At 40.6% G+C, this 17140-nt stretch overlaps 1 protein-coding gene across 1 annotated transcript; it reads right to left on the bottom strand.

The window, feature by feature from the left end:
• Positions 1-466: 466 nt before the first annotated feature.
• On the bottom strand, positions 467-14901 carry LOC307017132 (apolipoprotein B-100-like). Its single transcript, XM_079646645.1, has 26 exons — positions 14788-14901; positions 14394-14438; positions 14017-14129; positions 13791-13936; positions 13483-13630; positions 12962-13114; positions 12663-12787; positions 12111-12196; positions 11555-12005; positions 11329-11443; positions 11078-11224; positions 10765-10976; positions 10416-10635; positions 10016-10189; positions 9703-9906; positions 9371-9538; positions 9001-9206; positions 8684-8854; positions 8354-8484; positions 8028-8229; positions 7709-7881; positions 7429-7604; positions 7218-7333; positions 6724-7097; positions 1904-6603; positions 467-1799 (listed from the first exon to the last, which is right to left on the bottom strand). Exons 1-26 carry the CDS (start codon positions 14840-14842, stop codon positions 690-692), a joined length of 9921 nt encoding a protein of 3306 aa, XP_079502771.1. The 5' UTR covers positions 14843-14901; the 3' UTR covers positions 467-689.
• Positions 14902-17140: the final 2239 nt, after the last annotated feature.

Genomic DNA, 17140 nt, shown 5'->3' with positions numbered 1-17140 from the left:
GTGAATCCATTTTAAGACTTAGCTTTTACATATAATAGTATGTTTACAACAACTGTCAACCTGACTCACTTGTTCTCATCGTTTTGGGATAAGAGAACATGTGTTTCACAGATGCTATTTGTGTCTCTGCTAAATTTAGACCCAAGGATACAAATGACTAATGGGCATAAGACAGGGCATAGTGAGCTTTTTCAAATGTTACTTTATTGCGACCTGTTCAGTATGCTGTGTTGGTTTTGTACCCTTTATATAGTCTTTTTGAGGGAAGCAGCTTGAAATCAAACTGTTTTTAATGTGTGGAAAATACCAATTCATACATTAGCTGGAATAATACAGCTGAAGAAATGTTATTGTGGTGTAAACATTTTAGCATTTTAAGTTATTCTTACTTTTATAAGTCTGTAAAGAAGTTTTGTTTTAGTCTTATGTTCAATTATATAAAATAAATACAAAGAGATGTAAAATATGCAGTACAAATTGTCTTTATTGAAGGCCACATATTGTTTTTAAATAGTACAAGACACAAAGAAAGCACAGCAGGACCAGAACAACTGGGAGTCTACTGTGAAATAACAAACAAAATTAATAATTGGAAAAACTGAACAGAGATAAACATTATGGTTACACAACAGATACAGTCAATACAAACACTGAGATATATCCTGGTTAGCCATGGTCAGTTGGTTGAATTATGCGGAAAATGATAAAGGAATGTTCACTTCCAACTGTCTATCACCTACTCTCACATATGGTTCAATACTTTGGCTTTTCTCCTTAAGTGTCTTAATGACATTGTTGTGGAAAGTGTTCACACGTTTTGCCAATAAGTCAATCCAGGACTGGATGTCGGCTTGAAGCTGTTCAAAAGACATGTCAGCCAAAATAATCTGGAGTTTAGCTTTCACAGCTTGAAGATATTCTACAACAATTTTGCGGGCCTCTTCAACCTGCCTGGTAACATCAGCCAGGACCTGAGAGTTGATGGCATCATCGTATACTTCAGACATAAAGTTTGAGAGCTTTTCTACATTTTGAGATTTAAGGGTTTGCAGAAACTTCTCACTTTGTTCAGTGGTAAACTGCACAAATCCAGATAATTTATTTATGACATCTTCCAGCTGAATTTCCCCCAGTTTCCTAACAGTGAGAATAACTTGGTCCTGAATTTTCTTCAAAGCTACAAACAAGTCATCAAGAACTTCTCTTCCAATGACAACGTGGTTAGAGCCAGGAAGAGTGAATTCAATGGCTTGGACATAATCAAGGACCGCTTTAAACATGGAGGCAAAATACTCTGGAACCCTTTGAACAGCCTCCTCAGATACATCAGCAATAAAAGTACTTAATTCCTGGTAAGCCTCGAGCCCAGACAGCCTCTGTTCATACCCAGGGAGCTGGAACTTGGTCTCTCTCAGGAATTTAACAACAGCATCAAGGACGATTGCAACTTTCTTTTGGTACTCTTGGAGGATCAAAATGGTCTTATCTGTGACAGTTGTCATAACAATAGAAGGGTTTACTGCTGCAAGGTTGTCAATTGCCCTCTTGAACATCTCTTTACCCTGATCTTTAGCCTGCTCAAAAGAACCCTCAAGGCTTCTCGCTTGTCTGTAGATGGTGTTATATGTGTTGACAGCAGGATCAGATACCATTTCCATTACTGCGGGCACCTGTTTCTTCAGTCCCAGCACCATCTCATATGGCATCTCCATGTTCCAGGTTGTCTGAAGGTTCAGCTTCTCAGAGTTCATCACAGACATCTTCAGACCAAAGATATCAATGTCGTTTGTTGGCTCGGACTGTGGGGTAAAAGGAAAAAAGGTTAAATATATTACTAAAAATAAATATACTGTTTTTAATGAAATCACAATCAAAGGTTATTAATAAGGAAAAGTTATCTTACCGGGTAGCGACCGTAGACTCTTGCTTTAATTTGAGCTGGGCGCTTAGTCTGCATCTGAAGTGCAACAAGTCCTGCAGATGGAGTGGACATAGAGACAACAAGGCCTTCCTCTGGATTTCCAGTAATCGCCTGATACACTTCCATGGTCAGGACAGGTAGATTGATCTTTGCTGAATTGGTGATGGAAGTATCCACATTTTCATAGCTTAAGGTGATAGTGCTCTCATGGTTTCCCTCAAACATTAAATGTTTCACAGACAGGACAGAGGTCATTTTAATTCCACCAACTTTGTTCAGGTTGGCGTTGCCCTCAATCTTTCCATTCAGAATCTCAAACTCAGAGGTTGAGGAAGCGTCAAATTTAATGAGAATGCTTTCCTGGTTAAGGATGCTGGCATCAGTTTTGAGAGTAACCATTGCTGTTTTCATGGAGCACTCGTAGGTCAGATCCCCCAGTACTGGAATTCTAATGTTCTGAATTTTGGGCAGAGTGATTTTTGGAAGAGTCAGCTTGCTGAGGGCAGATGGAACATGCAGAGCAGGCATTGTGATGAGACTGGCGTCGGGGAGGGGAATGGTGAATGAGGACACCTCGACATTAATCACAGGAACTTTGTATGCAGGAATTGTAATGATTTTGGGCAAATCAACGCTATACTTTTCATACTCTGCCTTGGCTTCTTCATAAGTTGATACCAGGACAACAGCAGCCTTATCTTTGTGGATGAGCGCTTTCTTGTGCAGAGTCTTGACATTCTTATTAATGAAATTGATGAGTGGCTCCACATTGATGTCAATTGTAATCACCTCAGGGTTCTTCATGTACTTCAGCTTGGAGTTCATGTCAAATGTCTGCTGAGTAGTGATCAGGAGGTTGCTCAGGCCAGTGTCTTCCCACAGAGAGTAGTCTTCCACTTTTGGTGTCGTCAAACCAATAAATGGCACAGTCATTTCTGGAATGGTGATGGGCTCCTTTAGCATATCCAGATTTGCTTCTCCATTGATCTGGGACAATATTTTGATTTCACTGTCATCATTATCCATGGTGAATTGATGGGAGTATTTGTACTGATTGAATCTAGCCAGACCGTTCCATTTAGCCTGCTGCGTTTCAGAGTTCAGGGTCAAAGACATGTCATTCTGGAGATCCATCTTTCCAGACAGCTTCAATGGAAGGGTAACCTTGACATTTCCCTTGTTCTTGGTGTCAAACATAAGCTCACTAGGTGTGATCAAAGCAAGTGCAGAGTTTGAGAGAGTTCCTTCAACCTTTCCTGCCAGCTCAACACTGTGAGAGGCAGTTAAATCAATTTTCATGTCTCCAGCATTAGCCTGGAACTTGACCTCTGCAACGCTTCCCTTCATGAAAGGTGTTTCTGTCTCAAACTTGGAATTAATAATAATGTGGCGGAAGATGCAGATTTCAGCATCCACATTTTGATTCAGTTTGAACAAGATGCTATCTGTTGCTCCAGTGAAAGTCATTTTGGCAGTGTGGAGATCCATGACCACCTCCATGTCACTCTTGTGGTTTATCTCATCTACGGTGTCCAAAATTGGCACTGACCATTTTTCATTGGCCACATTGGTAACGGTCAGACGGGCAGTTCCAGCTTCAATCTGGAGGACATTCTTTTGATTTACCATGATTTGGGAATTTCTGAAAAGGGGCACTTTGAGGTCATGTTTGTAGACAGTCTCCACAGTGGCAGAAACTCCATTTTCCATTGCAAAGAATGCATTGTTGACCAGCTCGGCAACAAAGACCTTAGTATTCACTTTTCCAGTAGTGTCAGCAGAAGCTTGAGCTGACAGGCCATAGAGAGTCATTGATCCCTTGTGGTCAAGTGAGAAACATGACTGATCAATTTTAATGTTCTCCGAGAAAGACAGGCGACTCATCTTCGGCACAGCCAAATGAGCACTGGCATCGATGGTGTAGTCGAGGATTTGCAAAGTAGATGTAGCCTGTGAGTTAAGGTTGATTTTGAACTCTGGTGTGTCTGATGTAATTGTGGTGTTCTCAAAGTCAGCAGTGGTCTTAAGTTTGAGTTGTGGTATGTTTACTTTCAACTCTCCGGAGAGTTTACCAAAACAGGGAATCTTGCTCATATCTGCCACTTTCTCTTTCAACTCCACAGTGAATGTGTCATAATCAAAAGATCTGATTTTCTGAACCATCCTCATGAAATAGTCTGTCATGTCATCAATCAGCTGTTTGAAGTTAAAGGTATACAGTTCATTCACAAGGTCCTGAACAGGTGCCATAACTTTTTCGAGCAAGGGCTTGATGTCAATTGACTTGATAGCAGCAAATGCAGACTGGATCTTTTCCCTTACCTGATACTGCTTCATAATTTTAACAACCTCATCCATAATGGCCCCAATGATCTTCTCCACCTCAAAGCTAGAAAGGATCTCCTCTACTTTGGCATACATTATATGGAAGTTGTTAGCAAAGTTATGCTTCTTGATCCAAGCCATGATGGCGTCTTTCACTGATTTGATCACATTCATGACTTTGTCAGTTGGGAATTTGCCTGTGAGGTTGGACATGTAGTTTTCAATTGAGTTGATAAACTTTGTCAGGTCTTGGATAAAAAGGCTGAAGTCAAAGTTGTCAATGACATCCTTCAGTTCTGACACTTTGTTCTGCATTGTGGCACTGATCTCATACTTGGTGTTGAAGTCTTTCAGCATCTCAATGCTGTGGTCCATCATCCTCATCATTGTGGTCTTTACATTTTCAATAACTGCAGGCATATGCTCAATGAATGGGATCTGGATGAAGTGACTGTCACTGTTCTTGTCGTATTTCACAAATCCAGAGATGGCGTACTCTTGATTCGCCTCACTGAAGAGGGGGGTTGAAACAGCTCCTGACATCGCAATACCCAATCTCTCTGCGTTGTTAAAGGCATTCATTTCTTGATCAAAACTGTGCTCATCCACGGAGGATACCATCTTCAGGCTGACACTTTGCTCTTGGAAACTCAGCATGCTGTTGAACTTGTTGTCCATGTTGGTGTTGATAATGGGTCTGTCCTCCAGTTTATGGCTGGTTGAGGCTCTGTACTCAAATGATTGTGTGAACAACAGGGGTTCAGCCTTCAGGAGGAATTTGCTGTATACTTCACCGCTCTGCTCACCATAAAGATATGCTGCACCATTCGAGTTGAAAATGGCATCAATATTCAGAGTGAAGGGTTCAGCAACAGTTTTGACTTTACTGTCCAAACGGAGAGCTGGTGAGTTGAAGTTAGCCACACTGTCGAATTTCATGGTCAGACCAGCAACCTCCATATCAGTGGTATGTGTCATCTGAGCATGCATGAGTTTACCATTTGTAGTGCACTTTGCAGAGAGGACCATATCGACAAACTTGACTTCGTAAGTGTGCTTCAGCTCTTCCTCTGAAACCGCTCCCTTCATTGTTCCAGTCAGCTCCAGGTTGTAGGGCTCTGCCTTGAAATGGGCATCATTTACCAAGTTCATCTCCATGATCTTCAGGTCGTTTTTCACATTAACTGCAACAGTAAAACGCTCCATGTTAACTGTGATGTCATGCATGTATGAGTTTCTGTTGTCAAGGAAGTTGTCAGTCTTTGAGGTGAGGGTGAAAGATCCCAGTGAGAGAGACAGTGAGTGGATATTTTCGGTCCTCATCTCATTGCGAGATCCAACAATTTGATTGGACATGATCAAGCCATCTTCATTCAGTCTGAGGTTCACTCTGTTCAGGGTGTTGATGTCAAAGAGATCACCCTTGAGGATGGAGTTGAGATACACTTCTTTGCTTGCAAGCTTTCCTTCAACACTGAGCTCTGCCTTGTTATCTTTAACGGCTCCCTTGGTGGTGATAGACACGGTAGCACCAGATGTGTCAACTCCACCATGGAAAACATTCTCGAAGGTCATTGGGCTATACTGAGCAGTCGTTGTACAGCTGGTGGTCAGTCCATTCTGGTTCAGGGCCAAGGTTGCCTTGTGAGAGGCAAGGCTTGAGAAGATGTTCAGGGATGCATCAGCATTGATCTCCAAGCCGGAGGGGTTCAGGGACCCAGTCAGCAAAGAGTAGGCACGGTTCTCGCTGTCATCAGCTTGATTCTCAATCCTGAGGCTGGCCTGTCCATCAGAGGCAGAGAACTCCATCTGGCTACGAACCATGCGCTCATCAGCCTTGGTCACAGAGTCAGACTGGATGGTAAGCTTGACCTCTTTGTAGCTAAGGCTCACTTTGGTGGTGTGCTTGATTGGTTCAGTGTTCATGTTGGTGTTGGACTCAATCAGAAGTTCCTCGTTTGCATAAGATGCCTTGATCTTGTTGGCGACCTTCAGGATTTCAGAGTTCACCCTCAGTGTACTCTCCAGTTTAGCTTCTTTCTTCGCTGGCTCAACAGAGAAAGTGTGTTGATAAGTGGTGCTGGCAGCCATGGGTCCAACAGTCAGGCTTCCGTCTGTGTTGATATCTCCAGAGAGTATGTTGGAATCTATGGTGACCTGGGTGGTAATAGTCAGAGATGTGTCCAGACCCACAGGAGAGGTGGCATAGATGTTATAACTTCCTGTTGACAATACACTCTCTGTGACGGTAATGGTTTCAAGCACATTAAAACCTGTTTCCAGGAGCATGGTCTTCATGGAACCATCAATGTTGAGTTTCATATTGCCTTCTGTTGTGTCAGTGATTGTTGCAGCTCCTTTAAAAAAAGACAAAACAGTAAAACATTAATTAGCATCAAATAAGTTGTTGTGTCTATAGAATTGAACTGAAAATTTAAAAAAACTACAAATCAAAGCATGAATAAATATTAAATTACCCTCAGTTGAGAAGGAGAGAAGTTTGATTGGACTTTCAGCCATGACGCTGAACTTGGCCATGTAGCTAGGAGTCTCTTCACTGCTGTTACCAGCAGATGCAGTTGCTTCCCAGTCATAATAGTTGCTGTTGAGTTTGGCAAATGCTTCCATTTTCCCCATCAGAGGCAGGCTGAGATCATATTCAAGAGGGATGGTAAAAGTGGGGATTTGGATCTCCCGTGAGGCAAAGTCGATTTCCAGCTGAGGCACGGAGATGTGTGGAGAATTGACCATTGAAGGAATCCTTAGCTCCTCAGATGATTTGCCTCCTAGAGGCAGGGGGACAGTGATGGCCAAACGCTCCTGGTTGAACTTGTATATGATGTTGCTATCCCTGGTGAAATTATTAGAGAGGAACATTTATTATTATGTAACTTTAAACAGACATTAAACTTTTAAGGACATTTGCAAAAATGTATATACATTCATACTATTAAATGTGGTGTTTACTTACAGGTTCATGAATAGATTTTCAGGCATGGAGGGCATTTCCACACTTGCAATCTTGTTCCTCAGAGTCTCAACATAGGGAACATCAGCTGAGATCTTGTTAATCCAGATATCACTGGCCTGATAAAAAAGCAGCACAGTTTTCATGCTTTAGTCTACAACAAGAACTAGAACAAGGTCTGCTCAAATTGTTGTAATTATTATACTTGTTTCACCTCGACTGCCTTGTTGATGACATGACGCACTTTCATGTCGGTCTTGACAACCTGCTGGTCCATGACATCCTCTGCAAGCTGCCCGAGCCAGGCCTGGACGGCTTCAGTGTAAGGCACCAGGATCTTAGTATCTGCATTCATGTTGGACGTGAGCTGAACCTCCGCCTGGTCTTCACCTGAGATACAAACCATTTCACATTTTATGTTTCCATTTGAGACATTGTTTTGTCAACATCTATCTTTAAAGACATTTTAAAATATTTTTTTCAAACAGACATACCATATTTGAATATGACTGCCTGAATGGAGGAGGTCTCTGGGAGCTTGACATCACTCTTGATCTCAAGGGTGAGAACATCAGCATTTCTCATGGTAGCAGTGATAGCAGCGTCAGTCTTCATTGAGGGGACCAACAACTGAATTTGCATCATGCCATCAGTCATGGCCTGAAGCCTGTGATTATTTAAAAAAAAAACAATTCAGTTAATACCACTATATAAAAACATGCATTTGCTGTTGTTGACATGTAACAGTACTCAGCTCTGAGTTATATTAAAATGTAGATGTGTTAAGCAAATATTTTAGCTTGTTTTACTCACTTGGCACTGCCAATCAGAGAGAGCTGGGGCACGTTCTTGCTGGAGATCTCGAGGACAATGGATTGGCCTTTAGCAATGCTGTCAGTCATGCTAATCTTAACGCCGGCCTCAACATCAAAGTCAGGTACCTGGATCTGGGTGGTGAAGGCATTCTTGTTCCTGTTGTACTTCATAGTGGCTGTGGCCTCGGATGGCTGAGAACCTATAGCAAGCAAAAGTATAACTTGATTACTAATGTAAACCTATAAAATGAATAAGGACGTTAGAATGCCACATAAAATAACTTTTATAATTATGAAGGTTTTTTCTCAAAAAGATGATCATACCCTCAGCTCTCAGAGCCAATGTCAGAGAATCGATTTTCTGGAGACCCTCCTCTCCTTCCCTGAGGAGTTTGTAGGCGATGGTGGCTGTGTACTCAGAGACCTCGTCAGAGGGCTTGATGTCCAAAGCAAACCTAGGGTGATGAAAACAAAGTTTAAGTCTCTCTCTCAACTTCTATGAAGTTGTACTGTGGGTCTAGAAGTAATTGTGTATTAGACTTCTGACTGATTGCTTCTACTAAACAGTATATATGTTCTTACTGACAAACGAGTAAATTACAGAGGAGATATTAAAATGATATGAAATTGACATATTTTTAATGAACAACTTACTTGGTCTCTCCATTCAGGGGGAAGTAAGGAACAGCAGTCTTATCACCAGTTGTGGCGCGGATTGTTTCGGTGCAGTATTTGACTCCAGAGAAGAGAGGTCTGCAGCTTGATTCACCCTCTGTGTGGGGGATCACTGCAGACTGGCCAGCGCCCACAATCATCACTTTATTGCTATTTCAAAGAAAAAACAACAAACATCAGTTTCCATTTTCCAATATTGCTGTTTAAAATGCAGAAAGAAATACTGCCATTTACTTCTAAAACTCTTTAATTTATGAAATATAACATGTATTTATGTACTTTATGGTTTTTGTTACCTGATGCTCAAAACTCTTGTGGTGCCCTGTGGGGCGGGGATGGAAAGCTTGACCTGGCCTTGCTCCATGGTAATCTTGGCATTGAGTGTGCTTTCATGGTAAATGTTGGTGTGCATCTCAACAGCGGACACAACGAATTCAGGGACATGGACTCCCATCTTAGTCACAAACTCAACTCCAATAGAGGGCTTGAACAACAGCTCCTGCTGTTAAATAAACAACATGTTTGATTTAATACATTACAGTTATTAAATAATGTAAAATGAAACTGCTAATATAATAGAACAACAATTGTTATTGAGATATATATATATATAAAATACAACATAATTGAGGAAGAACATCAATAAAGGGTAGGTTTAAAATGTACCATGTTTGGAGCCATGCGAATGCCTCCCTTTGCTCCAGGAGTGAAGGTGCCAGACAGAGCAAATGTCAGAGGCATGCCGGATGCTGTTGGCATGATGAATTTGTTGTCCATGAAGATGTAATGGGCAAAGAGCTCATTGTCAGTGTTGGACATCAGTTTAGCCATAACCTGATTAAAAAAAATAAAAATGGTTAACATGAAATCTATCTTGATGTGGAAAAATAAAAATACTATATTAAGTTGACAACAACAACAAGAACAAGAACAACAACAACAACAACAACAACAACAACAACAACAACAACAACAACAACAACAGTATAGAACAGTACCTGGGAAGGAATGATCTTCAGGAAAATCTCTGCATACATTTGTGCATTATCAGCAATAAACTTCAGTTCGCTGCCCTTGATGAAGCCAAGCTCAGCTCCCATAATCTTCAGGTAGGCCATGGCCTCTGGGGACTCTTGACTCTGCAGATCCTTTACCAGCTTGTTGAAGTTGCGAACAATTTCTCTTACAAGATTTTCGGGAACCTGTGTAACAACGTTTGTATTAGATGTGGTGATATCAGTAAAAATGACAACTTCACTGATAGAGTTAAACATACATTAAAGTTAAACATAAATTAAACACAATATATACCTTGCGCCCCTCTGTGTCCATGGGAGATACCCATTTATCCATTTCCTGTTTTATCTTTGGTGGCATCTTCTCCAAAGTCCAGTACATAACCTTTCCCAATGTGTCAGGGAAGAACCCGTTCTTTCCAAACAAAGCATCAATGGTTGGCTCAAGGCCCTTTCCTTCCATGCCAATCTATTAAAAAAAAGTAAGATTAGTTCAGAAACAGTGTGGGTTTAGTGTGTTTAAGTCTGCCTCAAGGACGAATGATATTTAAGGGGCAGATTGGTATACTGTTAAAAAGTCCAACAGACCAAATAGTAATAAAACACCTATTCTATAGTTTTCTGCCAGTAAGGGTAAAACAACTATTTGAAACAGCAACACATTGATGATTATTATGACCTACAGTGTTACATACCTCCCAAAGATCCATGTCAAAACCAAAAACTTGCAGGGTAGTTTCCAGCAGCACCTCTCTTGGCAACTGGCTACTGGGATCGAAGACCATGTTGCCCTGAATGGCGGCCTGCATATTCTCATTGGCCATGCCCAGCTTGTAGTTGCGAGACTTTGTGCTGTAGTCACTGTGTGTGGCGACTTCAGTGTCCTCCAGGGCATCCACGATCCTCTTTCCAAGCCTGGAGAAATAATGAAACAGAATATTAAATATCAGCTGAATTTAGGAAGTTTGGTTGTTACATGACCAAATTATTTCCATTAAATAAAGCATTTATTGTGCTGTTAGTTGAAAGGTGATCCATTCTTACTTCATGGTCTCTGGATCAGTGGAGGAAATGATATTGTAAATGTGGGAGGTAACAAAGGACTTGATCTGCATGTTCTGCTCCTGATTCAGCAGCTTCTTCACTATCTCGATGTCACTATCCTGGGGATTTCTCATCAGGATCAGGTAAGCTGCCAGGCGCTTCTGCACAGCACCCTTGGGGTACTGGCTGACCCTCTGGAGGTTAGAGCGAATCTGGATGGAAAAACAACAGTGTTAGTCATTGCGGAATCTCAATAACACCATCAAATTGGGACTCAAGCAAGTGTTCATCTGTGGAGGGGGGCGTTAGTTACCTCATCAGTAGGAGACATAAGTCTGAAAGCCTGGATGGCAGCCAGCTGTACAGACAGTGTGGTTGCAGGCTGTCTCATGCACTTCAGCAGGGTGTTCTTAATTGCAGGGTCGGCTGCCTCCATTGCATCTCCCATATTACCAACAACCTGGATGGAATAGTATCGATAGTAAGAAAAAACGTGGAACTGGATGGTGCCTTTTTAAGTTTTTAAGTTTTTAAGGGGCCTGTGTGTACAAGATGGGTACATACCCTCAAGGTCAGGAAGGTCAGATCTTTATCCCCAGCACAGTCTGCGCCCAGCAGGGAGGACATGAACTCAGAGACAGCAGAGATCTCGGGGGTGACACCTTCAATCCTGTACAGTCTAGAGACAAAGTTTGACATTAATTTTCAACAGAAACCACCACTCACTGCTAGAGTATTGAAGAGGACTTTCTTTAGATTAAAAAAAAGAAACAAATAAAGGTTTACTTACTTCCTCACTGCATTGCTCAGAGCATACATGATGGGTTTGCTCTGCTTGTACTGAGCCATTGCCAGCATGTCCTTCACCATGAGAGAGGAGGGGTTGTGCAGCAGTCCCAGGGCGTAGACACTGGCATCGACCTCAAGAGCATTATCAATGAAGGTCCTGAGAACCTTCAGCATGGCGCTGGTGCACTCTGGGGTGCCGCACTGAGCCAAAGCTTGCCATGCCAGAGGTTCGGACATGTCCATCATCTCAACAGTAGCAGATCCGAGTACGTCGACCTTCAGGCCACGCAGCTCAGACACCAGCTTGTGGAAGAGGCTGGCGCGTTCCTCACCCTCAGTGGTCTGTGACAGGGTGTTCAGCTGCTGCATGGTGGCAATGACAGCATCCTTGGTCTGCACAGGGGACTTATCGTCAGCAACATCCATGGCCAGCTCCACAAACTTGTTCTCATCTGTAAAGAGTCATCACAGAAGAAAAGGTGAGAAAATGCATGCAACAAATGTAATGCATTTAAAGCACTGAGCATTTTTTAATTTATTTTTCTTGTAACACTCACCGCGTTCAAAGATTCTGTCATTGATCTTGGAGGTCTCTCTCAGAGTCACAGTCTGCTTCACCACAGTAGAAATTCCATATTCATTTCTGTTTGCGGAAGATGAGACAAATTCAACAAATTAGTCATAAATAGGAAATTATTACACTTCATTTTACACACCAATATTACTCAGACTAAGTTTAGAAAAGAGCCCACCCCCCTTAGTTCACTTACTCAGTTTAACTTATTCCTGGATGCCAATGGGATCATGACTACATTCTTTGATCCCATAAAAACTAGATATTGCTTTTTGACATTCGACAAAATGTTTACTTTACTTTACAATACATTTTCACTTCTATTCACTGAGCCTTTGTGTACCAATTTGGAGCCTCTGTTTAAAGCATATATTAAATTAGGAAATTCCCTAAACTATGTACAAAAGGAAATCACTTTTTTGTTACAGTAGCATGGCGCTCAATCCCCTTTAGAAAAAAGTCACTTTGATACCATAAGTTTTTGTGAATCAGATACTCCTCAATTGTTTCCTGCATTATTTTTTCTTAAACTTACTGGTAGGAAAGGGGCAGGAAGATGTGTTTCTCTGTGCAGGTACCGCTGGTCATGTGCTTCTTCTGGTTGTCAAAGTGGTAGTTGCAAGTCTGGGTGCTGCTAATCATCTTGGATAGAGGGAAGTTCTGATGGTGAAGAGACAAACACATTTTTGTTAGATTCTCAAGAGCAGACTGTTGGAAAGTAATGAAAATAATATGAAAATAGCATCTCAAAGCTTCACGTCAATAGTAAGTAGTGTTTATTTTACTAGCTTTGTAAGTGGATTTATACCATGAAAATGTAACTTAATCACTTACCATGCCTGTGATGAGGGCCAGAGGACTGGTGACCTGCCTGTGGGCAATGAAAAAGTCACATTGGGACAGATCCCTGCTGACAGTCACATCGGTGGCGATATCCTCTGTGGTGATGACGCTGAAGTCGGTGGGGCATATTCCATGAATGGTGGCCTGAAAATTACAAGAAGCATCATCAATACTGAGGAAACAATTCAAAAACACCAAGTTGCTTGTTGGTCCTTGAATCTGATTATCAATTGATCTGAAAGATTGCCCCCATTATGAGAGCAGGTGAGGCAAGATGAACTTATCTAGGACTTTGCCCTGCAGTTGAAGAGTGTCATCGAGAGAACATGATTACATGAGGTTTTATCACCTGTGACAGGCACCGCTTATCTTCTCTATTATGCAATTTCTTTATCTTAGCATGAGCTTACAACATGATCAGGATCAAGCTCTACCCTGTCCTGAATTGATTGGAAACTGCTGTAAATACTAACAAAACAAAAAGAAGGCAGTAAAACAGTAAGATGAGCTACCATTTGTTTGTTCTTCTCCTCTTCCATTACTGGCACGATGAGAGCAGAGACGATTCCTCTCTTGATGTTCAGGATGTTGACAGGCTCGTCATCCTCGGGGTAGAGTTGAACACGGAGGTGTCCTTCAACTGTAATCTTCAAAGCGTTCCTGTTGACGTGGACACATAATTATTGACAACCTGCCCTTCAGCCCATCCCTTTACTTTGGTTTTCCTATCATTAGCCACTTTTCTGATCATACAGCCCCAGATTAAGAGCTAAATAGCACAGATGAGTTTTACATTTTAGCTGGAAACATAACAACTTACTTGGCCATGGCAGATGTGAAAGCCTGATTTTCATCGGCAGGACGATACACTGCGTTTCCTTCTGTGTCCACGCCAGAGATCTCGCTCAGAGAGCACTCTGTTGTGCGCAGGATGAAGCTACAGGTCTGGGGCACTTCAACTTCAACCTGTGCAGCAGATTAAACATTTCATTAGGACTATTGTTTCTACTTTAGAGTCACAGCTAGCAGTAATGGTCACGACATACTTTGCAGGAGACTTTGGGGCCGCTCTTGTTGTCATTAGCTCCGTTCACGCCGTTAGAGGTCTCAGCTTCATAGTCGTACACAAAACGCCGGAAGTTCTTGAATCGTTTTGCCACTGAAATGTTTTAAACATCAGTTAGATCTCTGTCATGTTAAAGTTTAATACACTGAACATCTCTTTGACATTCTATAGGAAATACACAGACTTGATATGCCTTTAAATAGTTGAAAACTAAGAATACATGACAAATGGTTATTAACATGTTCGGTTATCGATAGGATTCAAAGAGGCAAATCACTTTTTTTTGTGCATTTACTAAGTTAAATCACATCTTATAATAATCAATAAAACAATTTCAATATTGAAAAAGAAACTCACATGGGCAAACAGGGGATTGTTCATCAACACTTCCCACATCTTGCTCTGTAAAGGAAGCACACATTGTTTATATGACATTTAAAAAACTGCTACGAAGGTTCAACTCAAGACATTCGAAAAGTTAAGAATATTTTAAATCATTATAAAGCTCTAATTATTTATATTCGTGCTCTTAACGTTGAATTTAGCTTGTCGTCAAATTTGAAAAGGATTTGAATAAAATTAAAGCAAAGTACAAAACAGGCTATGAAATATTGTCAACAGCAACATCCTAAAGGGAATTACCCTGTTAAAAGCCACTACATGTTTCTCTCAAATAAACTAACATTAATAATTTAAAACTGCATCCTTAAATTCTATTTTCTTTATTTTTATATAAAAACACAATACTTACGGGCTAGTGTGGATGTGCCCAGCAGCAGCAAAAGGCAGAGCTTGATACTCCCCATGTTTGGCTAGTATAAAACTCCTGTAGAGTCTTCCTCTTTCTGTGAAGACTAATTCTTATGCCGTGGTCCCTTGGCTTTTTATACTCCTCCAACCTCACTGATGTGACTACCAGGACTTGCGAATGTGTTGCCCTGGTTCCAAAGTTTGAGTAGTCTGTGTGGCAGGCCAAAGGTTAAAACATTTCACAAACTAGTAATGTGAACATATATTAATGTTCTTCACATATCTTGATTTTCAAAAAGACAACTTTAATTGCTTGTCTGAAGTGCTCAAAGGGCAGTTCACAAACAAACTTATTTCAGCAAAGCAAGGGGATTACTTATTTAATATTTGTATTTCAGTTGTGTGTGCTATCCTGTTTTTATTTTGTAATGTTCCAAAACCATTATCTTTAAGTCAATTCATTGTTAAAAAATAAGTGAATACTCTGTAGTTCTTTACTGATATTTTGAACAAAGGTTACACTATAACGTTCACAAATACATGAAGGCAAGTGAGCCTTTGTCCCTTGACTACTGAACAACATGATTCATATTCACACAGAATCGAAACCTTAGTCACCTGCTGCTTTTTACAGCACTTTTTTATCACAGTTTTATCACTACATTAGCGAATGTCTTAAAGCTGAAGCTTTTTTTTTTATACCCTATATGATCTTATTCTATGCCATTTCATGCCATACTGAATTATATTTTAAATATTACAGCTGTATCAGATAACATTAAAATGTCTGCATTACATTTCAGTGTCTCAAATGTTTTATTCATACCTAATCATTTCTATATCTAGTTTACTTCTGCAGCATTTTCAGTGACTAACTTTGCAGGAAATAGTAATGTTGTATTATTATAGTGTGGTATAAGTACTTCTGCTAAAGGAAAGGATCTGAATACAACCAAAATACATAAGATGTCTATCTATGAGACAGTTAAAGCCTAAGGTCAGGCTAAATGCTGTGTCCAATTGTACAATGTTCTTCATAACTTTTATTTAATTATAATTTGCCTGAAACTACATTAACTTATTTCTCGGCCTCAGGCTTTGTCATATCTGTTCAAAGGTATGCCTGGGACACTCAGGCACACATTCTTCTGATAAACTTACATAAAGACTGATGTTTTTTCCTTTTTGGTGAACCTTTAAACTAAGAGTGATATGTGACAGCTATTGGATCAGGATTACAACAGAGGTGAACTAGAGATAAGTTAATCAGGCAGAAGAAGAAAGCCTGACAGTAACATTTCACAAGAGTCACAGCAGCACTGAGGAGAGTGATTACAGTACGTACAAAATATCTTATTGTCCTCGAGCAAATGGCCATAAATGGGGCGAAGCCTGCGAGCTAGTAGTTCAGGCAGTCAACTCGAGCACTTATGCTGCATTCATACATAACGCCCCTTGCCACTCTACAGCCAACCAAACAGTCTCCTTAATATGCCGCTCTATTTAACCTGCCAGATATCTCTCTATGCATTGCTTGCTGCTGCTTTGCTGCAGCTACTTCTACGTCGCTGCTGCTTGCCTGGTCATAGTTCATTCTTTGAAGATGACATTCTGCTGGTCTTCAAGAACTGTGGTTACTCAATTGTGTTGTGAAAGAAGTAGATCAGATCAATATTGTTCAATGTGTAACATGTGGTGTTTTTGTATGTCCACAGACCAAACTAATGGTGCTTTAACATCAAAACCCCAAATCAGTGAATACGATCAGTTAAGACAAGCAGAAAACATGGAGGTACATTAAAAACATCAAAAAAAGTAAATGAAAAGTGGGATTTATGAAAAGGATTTGATTACCCCATAAGGACCCACCGTGACACGGGTGCCACATGAACTTTAAATGTTCTGGAAAGTTCCTTATACCGCTTTAGGCAAGGCAAGGCAAGGCAAGTTTATTTATATAGCACCTTTCAAAGCTTTAGCCTTTATTTTATCTCATGAAGTCCCTTACACACTGAACAGTCTGGTGGGTCATGGTCCAGGTCATGTGATTGTTTGTTCCCATAGCAACATGTCCAAGATGTCCATTTGCCAGACTAACACATGTGACCTAACTAGCTGCATTTAAAAAGCGTTTTTTGTTGTTGCTAAAGGTCAAATTCAAGCCATTTTAGAATTAAAATGCTTACGTAACATGTCCTTTATTACATTTAACCTGTTGTGGAAACATCTATTGATCAAATTGATATGAAACAAATGAGACAAACATCGCTGTAACACTGGTGTCACATCTGGACTTTAACCCTAAACTTTCACAGTAAACCCAAAGTGACATATATTTCTTATCACAATTAAAA

Source organism: Notothenia rossii (assembly GCF_949606895.1).
Source record: "Notothenia rossii genome assembly, chromosome: 8".
NCBI lineage: Eukaryota > Metazoa > Chordata > Actinopteri > Perciformes > Nototheniidae > Notothenia > Notothenia rossii.
Note: the sequence above shows the minus strand (reverse complement) of the source record. Positions and strands in the feature narration are given on the sequence as shown.

What these genes read in the sequence shown, in the direction of transcription:
- LOC307017132 (XM_079646645.1), bottom strand. Translation starts at nt 14,842, where the DNA reads ATGGGGAGTATCAAGCTCTGCCTTTTGCTGCTGCTGGGCACATCCACA. An exon ending in GCCCCAAAGTCTCCTGCAAA is followed by an intron (nt 13,937 to 14,016) that starts GTATGTCGTGAC and finishes TCTGCTGCACAG; the next exon opens with GTTGAAGTTGAAGTGCCCCA. An exon ending in GAGTCTACGGTCGCTACCCG is followed by an intron (nt 1,800 to 1,903) that starts GTAAGATAACTT and finishes TTTACCCCACAG; the next exon opens with TCCGAGCCAACAAACGACAT.